This window comes from Xiphias gladius, chromosome 2, assembly GCF_016859285.1.
Source record: "Xiphias gladius isolate SHS-SW01 ecotype Sanya breed wild chromosome 2, ASM1685928v1, whole genome shotgun sequence".
In the NCBI taxonomy this organism is placed as follows: domain Eukaryota; kingdom Metazoa; phylum Chordata; class Actinopteri; order Istiophoriformes; family Xiphiidae; genus Xiphias; species Xiphias gladius.
Genome location: NC_053401.1, coordinates 17,888,372 through 17,904,930, shown reverse-complemented (window position 1 = coordinate 17,904,930; position 16,559 = coordinate 17,888,372). Strand labels below are relative to the sequence as shown.

Genomic DNA, 16,559 nt, shown 5'->3' with positions numbered 1-16,559 from the left:
CCCAAACGACATTTTCAGACTGCTTATATTGTCCAACCAAAACTCAGCCTTATAACTGTAAGTGTATTCCTTACAATACACTTACAGTATTGTAATCGACTGTGGGAGTGAAGTGAGAAGTTGTGAGGGATTTTTGTTACTCAGGGTATTTTGCTTTAAAGTGCCACTTGTTTCAAAGCAGCTGCTGCTTTTGGCACTGAGCCTCTTTCCCTCTTTTTGTCTCACTTTCTCTCTGTGCTGTTAACTTCTTCCTCACAGCCAGATAAAGAGGCCATTTTTTTCCTCTCTAGCCACCGAACTGCTGCTTTATTGCACCTCATTAAAGACGGATGCTTTTGCTGCAGTGCAAAACGTCTTGATCACACTCCTTTTTCTTTCACCTTCTTGTTCATCATTCATTTCTTCTGCTTTTTAAAAAAAAATTTGAAAGTGGATTCTTTTCTTGGCTCCTGGTGCTCCTGGTGCTAAGAAACTAGTTTTGGTCCGCTACTCCTTTTTTCCTTACTCCTACTTTGTGTCTCTCTCATACCTTTCCCTTCAGTCTGTGTTTGTGTGTGTGTGTGTGTGTGTGTGTGTGTGTGTGTGTGTGTGTGTGTGTGTGTGTGTGTGTGTGTGTGTGTGTGTGTGTGTGTGTGTGTCTCATGCATTAGTAGCCTGCTGTAGCTGCTCCATATGCCGGTGGCTTACGAGCAGATAGCTGGAGACACTCGGCTAAACTGAATGGAAAATAAATGGCCGTGTTCCCAGCTGAGACGCAGACACAGAAATCAATCACACACACTCATCTGAACACTGCAGCTGCAGTGAGAGATGAGGTGTGAAAGTGTGTGTGCAAGACTGAGATTCAGTGAGAGAGGAATGTGTGTGTTTGAGAGTGTCTTTGTCTGCTTGTGTGTAAATGTTTGAGACAGAGAAGTGTGTATAGGATGTCAGTCTGCTTGTGCACCAGCATTTGTGTTTGTTGAGTCTCTTGTGACGTTGGTGTGTAACGAGGGTGTGTGTGAGGATGACAACACATGAAGAAGCTACAGTATTTAGAGCAAATAACTTGTGAAAAATACATTGTCCCGCAATGTATTTTGTTGACAAAAATTGTGACAAAATGTATTTGTTAATTACCTTTTTCCCCCATGACAAAGACAAGATCTTAATGAGACAAAACTGAAGACATTAAACAATAACTGTGACTAAATAGTGTGCCAAGTAAGTAGACTATGCCTGTTTTCAGTGTGTCAGATGCATATTTAATCATCATATCTTTTGCTGATCAGCTAATTTTCAGGTTTTATATTAGTATTGATAAAAAAAAATTAAGCTGCCACTCAAAACTGAAGTGTTTTGTGCCTCCTCATCCAACAAAAGTGTGGATCTCAATCAAATCCTATGGTTGTAGTTATTTTAAACTTTTTATTTTTACAAATGTTCAAAGTTGAAGACAACTGGATTCAATAAGGGAAAAACTAGAAAGTAGAAAACCCCAACCCTACTCTCAGCAATAATATACCGACGCACACCTGATCAGTTGACTTATAACTTGGACTTGACAGGGAGACTTGACTCGGGACTGTATAGCCAAGACTTAAGTCTTACTTGTGACTTGCAAATCAATGACTTTGTCCCACCTCTGCCGGTTCAAGTCCAGCTAGGGACCTTTTTTTGCAAGCCATTCCCCACCTTTATCTCCTCTTCCTTTCCTGTCATCTCTTAACTGTATATCTAATTAAAAATGTTAAACATGATGGTTATTTTTTAGGCTGAATCCAGTATTTTAGACTCAATATATTCTATATTTGACAACTTTTGGGTCAATAAATAAATAAAGAGCATGTGTTTTTCATGCCGAAAACTATATTCCTGGTAGTGCAGAAGAGTAAACTGAAGAAAGAAAATATTCAAAATACAAATAACTTTAAAAATGTGTGCTTTTCCATGTTACTGAACTTACATGTGCACATGTACTGTATCTGTATGTATGGGGTAGTGACAGTGAGTGTGTGTAAATATATTTACAATTTTGATTTTACAATTTATAACTCACATTTCTCAGTACTGAGCTCACCTTTTCAATACTTTTCACACAGTCAGAATCACTTTTCACTGCTTTGACACTAAAGGCAATCAATGACCACATCTTTCAAAATACATTAAGTGTTTTTCTATTTAAACTCAACCACCACCTTCCTCTGTGGATTTACACTCCATTTTACATGCTTACATACTATTGTAAAAATGGTTAAATTTATGTTCAAAACTTGAAAACATAACAAATAATGATTGACATTTGCTACATTCTGCTACATCTACTTCTACATAGAACTAAAAAATTAAAATTGCATAAATTCCTAATTTGAACATCCATACATACATCCTATTTTCATTCCTTGATGACCTCTATGAAAGACTTATCAGTCCCGGTGTCAGGACTTCCAGTCACAGAGTGGTTTTCAGCCAATCCCCAATCCACCTTTCTAGCCATTCTTCAACTCCATAGAGGAATTCTCCTCCGCAAGGAGGTGGAAGGTTTATGATCAGATGTCTCTTTTTGACTAAATGAATTCTGATCCATTCCCAGGTGGACTGAAGAGAGGACATAAGGTGTGATGATGTGAATGAGAACTTGTGGCAAAATGCCGAAGACAGGGTTGACTATGTACAACACTGTCTCCTAGAAATTACGTTTTTAGAACACTAAACTGCAACAGCAAGTACACTTGTAGGAAACACAATTGCAACCGGTTTATGTTTTCTATTAACGTAGTGGGGATATTTTGTTAATTTATGTATGTGGCAAGTCAATATACTACAATATCCATTTGTAGCGACGACATAATTATCAGACTTTTTAATGGTTATGTTTAGACACTCACAACTCTTGGTTAAGGTTAGTGATTATGTTCTGGTTTAATACAGAAAAAGTTCACTGTGACTCAAATACAACGTGTTTATTTGCTTTCAACCAAAGCCACCATCTTTCTGGAACCTAACCTAAAGTGCTTTTGTTGCCTAAACCACAGACGGGAATGTGGATGTGAACCCTGGACTCTGTAGTGAAAGTCATGCGCTTTGTACAGTATGTCCTACATCCAGCCCAACCATCTCCTGGTGACTCCGCTGCTGTTAATAGATGTAGCTTTATTTATTCAAAAAATACATTGCCGATGACTGAACATTATCCAGCCAGAGATGAGGTTTCCAACATAACATATTTCCCTTGCAATTTAATTGTATGGAAACTTAATTTTGTACACTTGGAATTATGAATGGAAAATAAACTAACAAATAAAGCCTAATGAAGCATGTTGCTGCATTTCTGATTCATATTTGTGACATATACTGTAAGGTAGAGCAATCCAAGCAATAAAGAAGTGCTCTTGTTTTGGTTTTAAATAAATAAATGATAGTTCAAAGACAGTAGTGATGCCTGTTGTAACCCCACCTGTTATCAATGTTTTTTTAGGTCGGTGTGTTCTGAGTGCTAAAGTTTTCTTGTTGATCCTGAGACATGGATCAAGTTTTTTGTTTCATTAGTGCATTTTAGATGTGCGATTAACTGTTTGTAAATAAAACTCTGTGAAGAGTGAAAAGGTGAACTCAGTATAGAGAAATTTGAGTTACCACCTGAAAAATTGTAAAATAAAAAAAAATTGCAATCGCTATGCAGAGATGTATGTAGTGTGTGTATGTGTGTGTTTGTGTGTGTACTTGTGCTTCCATCTTTGTGAGGAGCAGTTGAGTTGCGTATTAGACCTTGGGAGTGAGGACTATTGGGAGAGTGAGGACATTTTGAGCAGTCCTCACAACTTCGAAGGGCTGTTTGAGGGTTAAGACTTGGTTTTAGGGTTCAGGTTAGGATTGGGTTTAGGTTAGTGTGAGGGTTGGGGTTAGGTATTTAGTTGTGATGGTTGAGGTTAGGGTAAGGGGCTAGGGAATGCATTATATCATATTTATTAATGAGTGTCCTCACAAAGATAGAAGTACAAGTAAGTTTGTGTGTGTTGTAATCTGTGTCTCACCCAGTGGGGGGCAGTGTGTGACCAGGATGTCTGTGTTGTCGGGTATCTGGTTCCACTTGTCCAGCAGAGCCTGACCCCGTGGCAGGTTGAAACCCCAGCCATAATACCAGGGCTGCCTGCACACATACACACACACACACACACACACACACACACACACACACACACACACACACACACACACACACACACACGCACACACACACACACACACACAAAGAAATACAGATAGTTTGGTTAATATACTGACTGTCAGTGGTAGAAAAAACATCATATTGGATCTTTTGAATTTAGCTGTGAATCTAGCTGAGGTCATATGTCATACACCTCACTCTTTATCCTATCCTAACCTTTGCACAACCTTTAACTTGTACGTGAATAAAACTGGTCATTAATATGAAACTGGAGTTGAGCGTAACACAGAAAATAGGACCTTTTATAATTCCACTCAGACGTGCACATATTAAACAATAAGTAATGAAAATGTTCTCATAAAATTAATCTCAAAGCAAATCATTTTACACAAGACTTGTCACTCTTCAGTGAAAACCAAACAAATGCAATAAAAATAATTATGACATAAAAGAGATCCTTATGTGAACAGTACTCAGAGTTACATCATCACATCAAACCACTGACATTAAATGAACCACTGAATAAGTAAAAATACATTAAAGCAAAACAATAAAGTTGAAAAGAAGAACACAGTCAGAACAATGTTATGGTGTATCTCCTGTTAACACTGGATGTTGGATAAACACAATGTAATGCGAGGAGGAACTGCTAAAAATCTCTTTCTATGTGAAGGGCAAACCATTTTTGATTTTGGAAATGTACAGGCTGTGGAAAATATAAAATATAGAACACTTTGATGAAATTTATACTGATGAAATTTGTCTAACACTCTTGATGACTGTCCAGTGTCGTGATGATTCAGTTTGAAGAGGGTTGAATTACCCTGTAAATGCACGTTTCCTGCATTTTGCATAGGCAACTTTTGGCACTGGCAGCAAATATCTGGCTTCTAACCTCCTGTAGTTGCTGCCTTAAAGGGTTAATGATTAAAAAAAAAATCTCACTACTCTTTTTTTTCCTGCCCCACCCTAACATCTGCCAGCTCCCTTGCGTTTAGTGTCTAAACATGCACAGCTACCCAGAGAGGTTATGAAGAGTAGTTATCAAGTGGAAGATGAGAGGAGGAATCAAGCTGATCCCCTGGGGGGCGGCAGAAGCTACATCTCCTTGATCACACTAAGCCCTGGAATGCTCCACAACAGGAAGTTGAGGGACGAAGAAAGGCGAAATGAGAGAAAAAGAGAAGAAGAAGAGCCTTGATGGCTGGGGCTCTTGTCCCTTTACTTTGATAGCGGATGCCTCGGCCATGAGTTGAGTGACGGAGAAGAAATTAACATGTCACTTACAATCTGTACTCCGATCCATCTTCCTCTCCAACACGCCACATGCGTGCGTGTGCATCCGTGGCCAACGGCGTCTGTTGCCGTGCAGCTGGCTTTTTTTAAACTGCAGCGTGCAATCAATCGAAACGCCAACTTTATCGCCATGGATGCTGCCCGATGCGTATGTGCTCAGTGGAACATCAGATGAGGATTTTTTAGAATAATTTCCAGAGCGTGTGTGTGTGTGTGTGTGTGTGTGTATGTGTGTCTGTCATGCTTGGGGACTTCAGATGCAGATGGGGAGACAGAAAGAAAGGCCTGAAGATAGGAAGAAATACCTGTCACACACACTCTCTCCACCTCCTTTCTCTCTTTTTCTCAAATTATGAAAGCTAAAAATGGTGTCCCTGAGGTCGCCGGCGCAGGGAGGGGTGGTCAAGTGCATGTAGTAGAGCGCCATGAGAAATCACTCAGTATTTCAGCTGGAGTGCATGAAATTAGAATTCCTCACTTCCTGAGCATCAGAGACTAAACATTTTTGATGAATGATCCAACACTACCTATGAACACAATTTCAATAATTTACACAGCAAATATTAAAACATTTAGACTGGCCTTAGCACATTAACAGGGCCTGTGGAATGTAATATTCATGTCCATCTTAACATGGACATTTCAATTAAAATGCAATGAGCTCAGTGGTTTGATTGATGCCCCTGACTCTAAGTGTGAACGGAGGGATGAAGAGAGAGCAAAGGAGAAACAATAGAGAGATTTTCCCTGATTATGACTGGCAAGATGGTGATCTATCCTAACAGAAGGTTATATAAGCAAAGAGAAAGATTCATGAGGATGGAGAGAGGGAGCAATGTGCTTGAATGAATTGATGGATGAAGTAGTTCAAGTCTACTTAAAGGACCATATTGTACTTTTTCATGTTTTATTAACTACAAATCATTTACACTTTACATTATTTACAACCATTTTACAAAGCATACTGTGTATTTAGAATGATTTCATTTCTTCAAAGTAGTAAATGGTGTCAGTTAATTTTAAGTGCACTGTGAAAATCAACTTGAAACTTGCTTTAGATTGGTAATTTGCTTCAATGAACAATTGTTTACAACAAAATAACATTTTTTTTTCTTCCTGGTTTTGATTATATTCAGGATTTGATGTTCACGCGGAACTGAAAAACCTGCTTGAACCTGGTGTTACATGACTAACATTATCCAGCATTCTGATGTATGATTGCAAGATTGTCTTTGATTCTTGCACATCTTTTCTCTTCCCACTGAGTTCCCTCAGCAGTTGATAATGAACCCAGTTTGGTTTCTGTTTGCTTGGACTCTGCTGCATTTACAATCTGCTGGATTTGGCTTCTTTCACTGATCATGTTGGTCATACTTTCACTTTTATTTCAGCATGTAGCTCCTCATTAAAATGATTCATCATATTTTATTTTGGTGAGTAAATACCATGCAGCTTGCGTTGAAAATACACCTGTGCACACGGCAGACAGTGATGTGGTTTACATGCCATAGTATCACACTTTCTACTGGCTCATCCAAGTCTCTGAAACCAGGATAAGATGTTTACACGTACAGACATAGCCAGGTGCCCAAATTTGCAACATCGAAGCTGCGATTTGCAATATGATATCATTTCCCTTTTCATTCCATTCGACTTGATTCATTAATCACAACAACTGTAAAACTTGCAGCCCATACATGAGCGTGCATGATGCCACATAGAACTAAAGTACCTGCAATTCATGAGCAACAACCCTGTGTTAGTACAGTTGGGCATTCAACAATGCTCTAACACCCCGAGAGTCAACCGGCAGTCAAAGAGTTGAAATTGGTTGCCAACGACCAATTGTTAATGGGTTAAAACAGTCAAACCCACTGGTATGGTCTTTCAATGCACCCACAAGCAATCTGTTATTGATCAATACTGTTTTTAAGTTCCTGTCACAGAAAAAACAGAAAACAGAAAACGTACTTTCTTAAATTAAAAAGTTTTAAAAAATTTAAGTCGCTGTAAATTTTGGAAAGAATTTTCAATTTCAATTTGTCAATTGAGGATTATAGTTTCCTTTATAAAGTACCCCAGCTTGTTTTAATTTTGTGCTATCAATCATTCTGTAAGACAAGGCGTCACACTCTTTCAAACAGTTATATCTCGTTTTGCAGCAAAACCTCTTCATGGTGTCCACCATGCCAGGAAAACGTCTCCACTCTCACTGTAGGCGTCTCCATCACAGTTACTGAAAAGAGATTATCTTACACAAGGAACTAGTGTCTCTGTGTGAGAGAACCACTCCTGTATTTGCTGCTTAAACTCGAGACTAGCTGAATATAATTCTACAGATAATATCCTTGCTCCAGAATTATAATGTTTTTGGCACCAGTGATTTGTTTTAACTTAGAGAAAGAGAATCAGGCAAAGCATGGAGCATATTAAAAATTCTGTTAATGTACCAGGCTTGTATTTGCTATGGGTTTTTAAAAAAAGGAGAAAACAGATGTTTTTGAGCTCTCAATCCCCAGGCACATATTCAGGCTGCACATTTGGAGAAAAACAATGGCGTTCAAACCATTACTTTCATTTCACACTCACTCAGAGTTACTGCCTTAATTCTCTTAAGGACAAGGTGAAAAGTCAAACTTAACACTTAACTGAAAATGCATTTAAGGTTTTAACACAAACGGGCAATGCACAGGCCTTTGCTTAAGTTTTTGAGCTTGCGTGTGTGTGTGTGTGTGTGTGTTTGTGTCTGTCTGTCTGTGTCTCTAACTAACAGAGGCCCCTGGAGTAAGTACATGAATCATTGAATGGCTCTGCCGAGGGCTGCAAAGTGCCCGTGGTTGCCTCTCTCCTTCTCTGTTCCTTGATTCTCTCTTCTTCATCTCTCCCCCTCATCACATCTCATTTCTCCTCCTCCTCCACCACTCTCCGTCTCTTCTTGACATACTACTCCATCTCTCTCCATCTCTCTCTCCCTGTCTTTCTCCCCCTCACTCTTCTCGTTAGCGGGGAAACGACCTGCAGCCACCAGAGTAGCCTGCTCTCTGAGAGCCTGCATTCTGTATTTGAGAGGGATTTTTTTAAAACCACATCAACAGTAATGGTATTCTGTGGTCCAGCAGGTAAGAGATTGAGAGGCAGAGTTTGGAGTAAGTTATCAAACTTCAATACTTTTTTTTAATACCAATCAAAATGTGTCTGTTGACTGAGTATTTTGGCCACTTGGGGGCAGCATTATTAGCTGTAAATAGGGCAAAATGTTAGCAAATATTTGCCTGTTTACACATCCAGCAGACAGATAAATATGATCATTCATTTGGAGTTCTTTTTTCTGGCCACCAGGCTAATGTAAAGCTGATATTCACTCCCTTAGCTCTGTTTTTGGTCTCTACCAATTCCTGAGGAAAACATCTGGCTCTTTAGCTGCTAGTCTCTAACTGTGTCTGTCTGCTGTTTGCCTCTGAGCAAGTGGTGGACAGTGGATTTTTACAGCTTTTTCTCTGAAAACAGCTGCTGTGGCTGGAAATACTGTTGAGAGAGAGCAGTGAGACATTACAGTTGCAGGCCATAAAACTATAACTATAAAACTAGCATGAACACATACACTGTAGTTTATTTTAACCCAGTCCAATACACAGCATCCTGCTGCCCCGAATATTCACTAGAGGACCAAATGTGAATTCATCCGCTACTGAAAATAATCCAGGATTTTCTCCATTTTGTTTGCTACAAACAACAGTTACCAGCTATTTTAGGAAATTACTGAGTCTTTTTTTAAAATGAAACCATATATTTGTGAGGTGATTTTAAAGATTAACATCTTCAGTAGGAACCAATGGGCTTGGAGTTGAGAGCAACAGACAGAACTGTAAAGTCAGAAAGTGTTGACAGACAGACTAACACACTTCTTATGATCTTAATGGGATTTGTTGACAATAAAACGTTTTTTGTATAAATTTAGCCTTATCCTTTAAATGTAAAAGTTTGTAGGAAAACATATTTATATTCCTCAGACTAAGGTAAGGTAGAATTTTTTTTTTCTTTTATTAGAACTGAGACTTATGGAATGGATTGGTAACAATATCAAAACTTTTAAAACAAGATTTAGACAAGGGAGAGAGGAATATACAACAAACATGGATACACACAGAAAAAAGGAAACCCATAGGTGTTGACAAGAGAGGATGAAAAAGAGGAGTTGAGGTGAGGAAAATCTGTGGTTTTTGATTAAGAAAAAAATTAGAGGATTACTGTAACAGGGGCCATCTTAATGTTTAATACAGGCCTCGTGCTAATCACTACATGCACCAACGCAGTGAAAACACCCATCCGTGATCACCTCTGCTAGATTTAATTAACTACTCATTATTTAACGACCCTGGGAGGCAGGTTGGGGGAGTGGAGCACAGTGGTTTGCATACACACACAAGACACACACACTTTTGTGAAAAGATGTTCCGTCTTAGTTTGCCATGCAACATGAGGTAAAGTGAATATTTGCAAATGCATTCATGCCTGTTTATTTTTATTCTATTTTGTTTTTCATTTCCAAACTTTGTCTGCCTGACATCTATGTCTTTACAGCCTTGGAGCTGCTTGCCCCCCTCATTGGGAAACCTCATGGAGGGGAGGCTGCTGTTGCCCTGGGCTAACCTGCTCTGGCGGAGGTCAAGTGTAAAGCCTCTGCTAAATTGTATGGCAGGTGAGACTGCCTGAAGAAGCAGACTCAGATGTTCACTCCTGAAGCTCAGCCTGAGGCCAGGTTTTCCTTGCTGTTTCTCTGTGCTTCTCTTGCATGTCAATGGAATATGGTACGTGGGTCGACCCTGCAAAGAAGGGATAATGTAGGGTGACTGACAAACACTGGCTCATTCACCACGTGTGGCTATCGGCTGACATGTAACATCCAGTCATATTCATTCATGTGTACAGAGTGGCATTATAACCTGACACTTCTCACTGTTTACTGTAACAGCTTTCTTCATCACCCCATCCACCTCCTTAAGTGTTATAATTTTTGGCATTGTTGATTTTCCTTAGATTTATTGTTCATGTTTGTTTATCGCGGGGATTAGCTTTCTAAGCAGAATTGTAGTTCTTGCTCTTCTCTAAGGCCTCCCACAAAGTCCAGAGACTTTTCTGCCAAATTTAGCTGTATAACCATTTGTTATGGTAATTGCTCTGACATCTCAACGCCCAACCAACACCCAACCCTACCCTCCGCATCCTTATCTTACCCCACTATATAAAGGACACACTACTTCCTGCATTGGCACTGGATGGTGACATGTAAATCTTTAGCTGTGGAATCGTTCAATATGGGCATTATTCTTCAGGATTCTCAGCTGAACAAATTGATAAATGAGCAGGTGGACATGACTGGACTCAGGACATTTTGGGCAATCTGCTTAAGACTGAAAAAGCTGTGTCAATGTGAACACTGCTGTTGAAAAGGCAATCCCATTTGAAATGTCAATTATACATTTCATTATCTTCTTTGACAAGTCTGCCACATCCAACATCTTTATAACTCCAACTGAGTAATTACAGCTACAAGGCTACTGTATTTACCCAAACACAAATTAATTATAAAGTCCTCCACTACAACTTCCATTTAGAAAATGTAATTCCAACATTCTGCTTCCAAACTTACTGACAGCCACAGGTATTCAGGAGTTACATTGTAAACTTGTAGCTGTAGTTCTTAACCAGAGCTACTTGACATTGAATTGAACAACAGAAAAGGCTTGAATGCCTAAACCAGCAACAACAGTAAGGACTTCCAGTGCCAGATCCATGAAAACATTCCTCTGACCTAATGACAACAGAAAAGATGATTCAAAGCAAGGTTAAGGAATCAAAACACATGACAACAAGACATCAAAACACGAGACAAGATTAAAAAGTTCCTCTTTTTGGCAGCAACAGCAGTTTTCAAAGAAGTGTGAAAGCAATGCATTTGGAAAGCATAGGCTCCCAAGTTGTTTTATATGTTGAGAAGAGACAGTTCTTCAGTTTAATTATTTAATGTAACTCAAAACCACTGCAGAGACGCTATTCGATTCCTTGAACTCATACAGATGTATAATTGTGGGCAAGCACACACGTGAGGCGCCTGCCATAGTGGGCTGATCCTCACAGCAGTAATACAGAGGCAGGACGGGAAACATAGACAGTGAATCCGAAGAGGGAAGAGACAGAGAGAAAGAAAGGCAATAGAGGACACAAAACACGAAATTCAAATTTGATATTGCGAATAAGACAAGATGGAGAGAATAAGTGGCATAGGTGTGGGTGAATGTATGATCTGGGAAATGAGGTATGATAAAGGATGGAGAGGAAAGGGTAAGTGGAGGCAGAAGAAAGAGAACCTGTGAAAGAGGGAAGGATGGAGTGAGGACAGAGGGAATAAGACAGCACTGGGAGGCAGAGTATATCTGACTCTGATAATAAGAAGGATTAGAGATGTTACAGAGACTAGCCTACAGAACCCTCCTCATTGTAACTGTGTTTGTGTGTGTGTGTGTGTGTGTGTGTGTGTGTGTGTGTGTGTGTGTGTGTGTGTGCGTGCGCATGTGTGGTCTTTGCTGTCCTAACACCACCTCACTCCATCTATCCCTAAGTAACCACTTACTTTACTTCCTCTACAGACATGCTGATGATGAATATCATGTGATATGATTCAAAGCTCCATAAAAGCTACTAAATAGCCCTTGATGTGAGAGTATTTTGTCAAAAGTTTATCACAACTTTGGTCTTATTTTTCAATCATTTTGACCATCATTCCAATTGGTTATGTTCAAATTGTACTCTATAAAGCATTGATTCCAAAACACTTTGGTATGGGCTCTCTCATGACCATTGGAAAAATTTAAGTGAAAATAAAACTGAACAGACCTTTTTAACAACAGACATATTGAGTTGGCCTTGACCTTGACCTTTGACCAACAAAATCTAATCAGTTCATCCTTGAGTCCAAGTGAACATTTGTGCCAAATTTGAAGAAATGAGAGTGGGGCCGATGGACACACAACCCAAAAATGTAATTGCATACATATACAGTTTCAGTTCAAACTGAAATTGAGGACACCTGTAATGTTGGTAATAATCCCTTACTGTGTGCACAACTATGGTAAGTAAAGTAGGCCAAAGCTGAAGCAGTTGAAGAGTTGAAGAAGCCACTATGTAAACCGTGATGGATGTTTAAAACAGATCGTTTGGGTAATAATTTTAACGTTCACTTTCATTTTCTGTGCAAAACAAGTCTGGCTCTCCTGGAGGTTTGTTTCCTGTTTCTGTTTCTTGACCCACTGGATCTATTTTGGTAAGTACAGGACCAACAGGAATGATGATGCCATAACTGTGGAAAGTTGTATGAAACTCCAATATCTCAATGTTTCCCAAAAAAGACCTGAATGCACCAACAAGAAAGCTTCTTTAAAACAGTCCCTGCTCAGGAGGTATATGAGGTGGAACTAGAGCAGGAGGGTAGGGAGAGCACTACGTTGGATTTGATGTGCACTGCTCCTTTAATCTGCCCTTCCTGAGACCTTGGTTCCACCTGTGTGGCATTGACTGTGTCTTCACCCCCAAACCTTTTTGCAGAGAGGCAGATTGGACATGTTGGCCCTCAGCATGACTGATGTAACTCACAGCAGGTTTCAGGACATGGACACACACTAATGCTCTCTCTCTCTCTCTCTCTCTCTCTCTCTCTCTCTCTCTCGCTCTCTCTCTCTCTCTCTCTCTCTCTCTCACACACACACACACACACACACACACACACACACACAAGCACATACACACTCAGATGCAAACGAACACACAGTCAGATCTGGTTTTGCAGCATTATGTTCAGCGATAGTGGGTATTATGGGCTTATCTCACTTTAAGTACCTTTTTGTGTGTGTAAGTGTGTGTGGTGTGTGTGAGAGAGAGGGAGAGATCTGTGTAATGGTGTAATTGCAGGTAAGCAGTGAGTTCAGTGGGGGTCTCAGCAGAAAGTGGCAGAAGGATTAGAAGATTGCCAGAGCTCTGATTTACACACAGTGTTATAGTAGACACAGGCTTCTCTCCAATGATACACTGGCAACACACACACACACACACACACACACACACACACACACAGTCATGTCTCCATGACTTCGGAGGACATTACACTGACATACATTAATTTCCTGACTGGTTAGACTTACTCTAACCTTAACCATAACTACTACTTGCTAACCCTAACCTTAACCTAAACCTAACCTTACCATAACCATAAAACGTCTTCACCTTAAAATTTAATGATTTACATTTTGGGGACTTGCTTCTGTCCCAATAAGGAAGACAAGTCCCCATAATGTGACTGGTTAGAGAGATGAGGGTCCTCACAACACGAGTAATACTTGGACCACACAAACAGACACACACACACACACACAAACACAAACTCACACACACACACACACACACACACACACTCAGCAGTGGGCCCAGTTGGGTTTAGTTTGCATATATGTGTCCAAGCATCCTGTGAATCCTGGACAAGGACACTGTGGCATCACAGAGCCCATCTGTGGGACAGAGAATGGGGATATCTGCCCATTTGACACACACACACACACACACACACACACACACACACACACACACACACACACACACACACATAGACAGAGAGCGCAAGCAAGCTTCATCAAGCTAAGTGAGAGGACACTAAGAAATGCTACACAAGACGCACTTCCCTGTTCCGTGTTTGTGTGTGTGTGTGTGTGTGTGTGTGTGTGTGTGTGTGTGTGTGTGTGTGTGTGTGTGTGTGTGTGTGTGTGTGTGTGTGTGTGTGTGTGTGTGTGTGTGTATTTGTAATTCTATCTTTGTTGGAACAGTTTGAGTTATAGACCTTACAGAGTGAGGACATTTTGTCTGGTCTTCACTTACCCTTACTAAGTAAAGAATTTAGAATATCAGAAATAAATGCAAATTAATTTCGTATAATCATAATATTTAATACAATTTCCAAAGTTCCTGAACAAATTAAAAAATGCTTTTATATGCTGAAATAAAAAATACAGATATAAAATGTACACTTGACACAATAATTAGCACCCTTTTGCTGAATTTAAATTGGTTACTCAAACAAAATAAAAAAGAAATAAGACTCAACTGTGCTTGATTTTCAGTGTTCACATGCCCTGAATTAACCAATGAATGATGGTTTTACTGCATAAAAAGGGGCTGATTGTTTCCAGACAAGAGAGCATCAGAAATGCTATTATCAAAATACATAACAATTCCAAAGGCAATTACCAAAGATCTTTAAATTCCTGTTTCAGTACTTTGTAATGTTATTAAGAAGTTTCACAGTCATGACGTTTCCAGGACGTTGCCCTAAGAAGAAACTCAATGAGAGAAGTCTTTGAAGGTTGATGTGGATTGTGGAAAAACACCACACAAGACCAAACAGCTTCAGGCTGACTTGTAGCAATCTGGAGTGGGGGTCTTAGCCCCATACCATACGCTTCACACTAAAACAAGTAGGGCTTTCTTGGATAATATTCTATGGACAGATGAAACCAAAGTAGAGCTCTTTGGGAATGCAGTGCATCAGTTTGTTTATCGGCGACGAAATGAAGCTCATAAGGAAAAGAACATCCTTCCTACAGTAATAGAGCAAAATGTGTTACCAAGTGTCAGAAAACTAGGTTTGAGGTGAAGATCTTTGGATTTTCAGCCGGACAACGACCCAAAGCACACATCCAGAAGCACAAAAGAATGGTTGAAAAGGAAAAGATGGACTGTTTTAAATTGGCCAGCAATGAGTCCTGACCTAAATCCCATTAAAAACCTTTGGGCAGAGCTGAAATCTACCATTGCAAAAAGGACTCCCAAGAGCTTCAACACATAGGAATGAAACAGTGGCAGAAACTACCAGCAGACAGGTGCAAAAAGCCTGTAGATGGCTGCAAGAAATGTTTAGAGGCTGACATTGTTCCGAAAGGTTCTGCAATCAAATATTATTGAAGGGTGCTGCTAATTGTGCCTGGGGTGCATTGTTGTGTTTGTATTATTTCACTATTATGCAAGTTTTGTTTTCTTATTTTCTTATGTTCAGTAACTTTGGACATTTTATTAAAACATTTTGATAATACAAACTTGGTTAATTAGCATTTATTTCTGGAGATATTCTAAATTCTGTACTTAAAATTCAAGGGTGCAAATAATTTCAACCAGGACTGTACTTCCTGAGGTTATCATTGACTGTGGTGTCAATCGTGAATAAACCTCCATAAATCCACTTAGAAATCATAGAAAAAAGACGCTACTTACAACTCCATTAACTGGCTGAGAATAATCAGGTTTTTATGTTTCCTTCAGTATCACAGTGATCCAGTGATAGATATCTGTACATCTATGGCTACATTGCATACAGGAGCTGATCAGAGCGTATTCAGCAACCTTTAATGGAGACAATTTGCCAAAATGCAAACAATAAGGCTAAAAACAGGGCCAAGTTGTAGCTCACAGCTCACTAACTGACTCCATGCCAACATTACACTTCCTGTTTCCATCCCATGGCTGTCTCACTTTTGTCTCAGGGGGGCCCCACATTGTCAGTCTTTGAAAACCCCTGCTTTAGTAAGCAGTAAATTGAGATTTCAACACTTCACCATAAATCATCATAACTTTGGATCAAAAATTATAGGCATTGTGTTATCTTCCAACAAAGAGAATAGGGACTATTATGTCAGCAGAAAAAGTTTGTCCAATCAGACAACAGGGTACTATAAAAACTCTCCAGATGTGAATAATCTGCCTTGTTTTACTCAAAAAGCAAAGGTTCCATCCATTCCTCACTGGCAGCTGTTTCCCTCATCACACCACTTTTCTCTCACTTACAATGTGTGTCAATCCATCTATACGGTGTATCTATCCATCCATGCATCCATCCATCTTCAAGGCTGTAAAATCTGCCTCTTTTCTGAAATGCTGAAATATCACACATCACGGCTGGTGTCTATTCCACACACTCACAAAAATACACACAACTGGCAGGTCTCAGTCTCCCTGATGTTTCCCATTTTCAATAAAGAAAGTCTGCCATCATAGAAGGGGGGTTCTGTGGTAATGCAGT

At 39.6% G+C, this 16,559-nt stretch overlaps 1 protein-coding gene across 1 annotated transcript in view; it reads right to left on the bottom strand.

The window, feature by feature from the left end:
• Positions 1-16,559, bottom strand: part of mpped1 (metallophosphoesterase domain containing 1) — a 74,178-nt gene that overhangs the window by 6,479 nt on the left and 51,140 nt on the right. Inside the window, exon 4 of the mRNA XM_040149992.1 lies at positions 4,014-4,129. Coding sequence (XP_040005926.1) covers positions 4,014-4,129 — 116 coding nt within the window. The remainder of the gene's footprint in view (positions 1-4,013; positions 4,130-16,559) is intronic.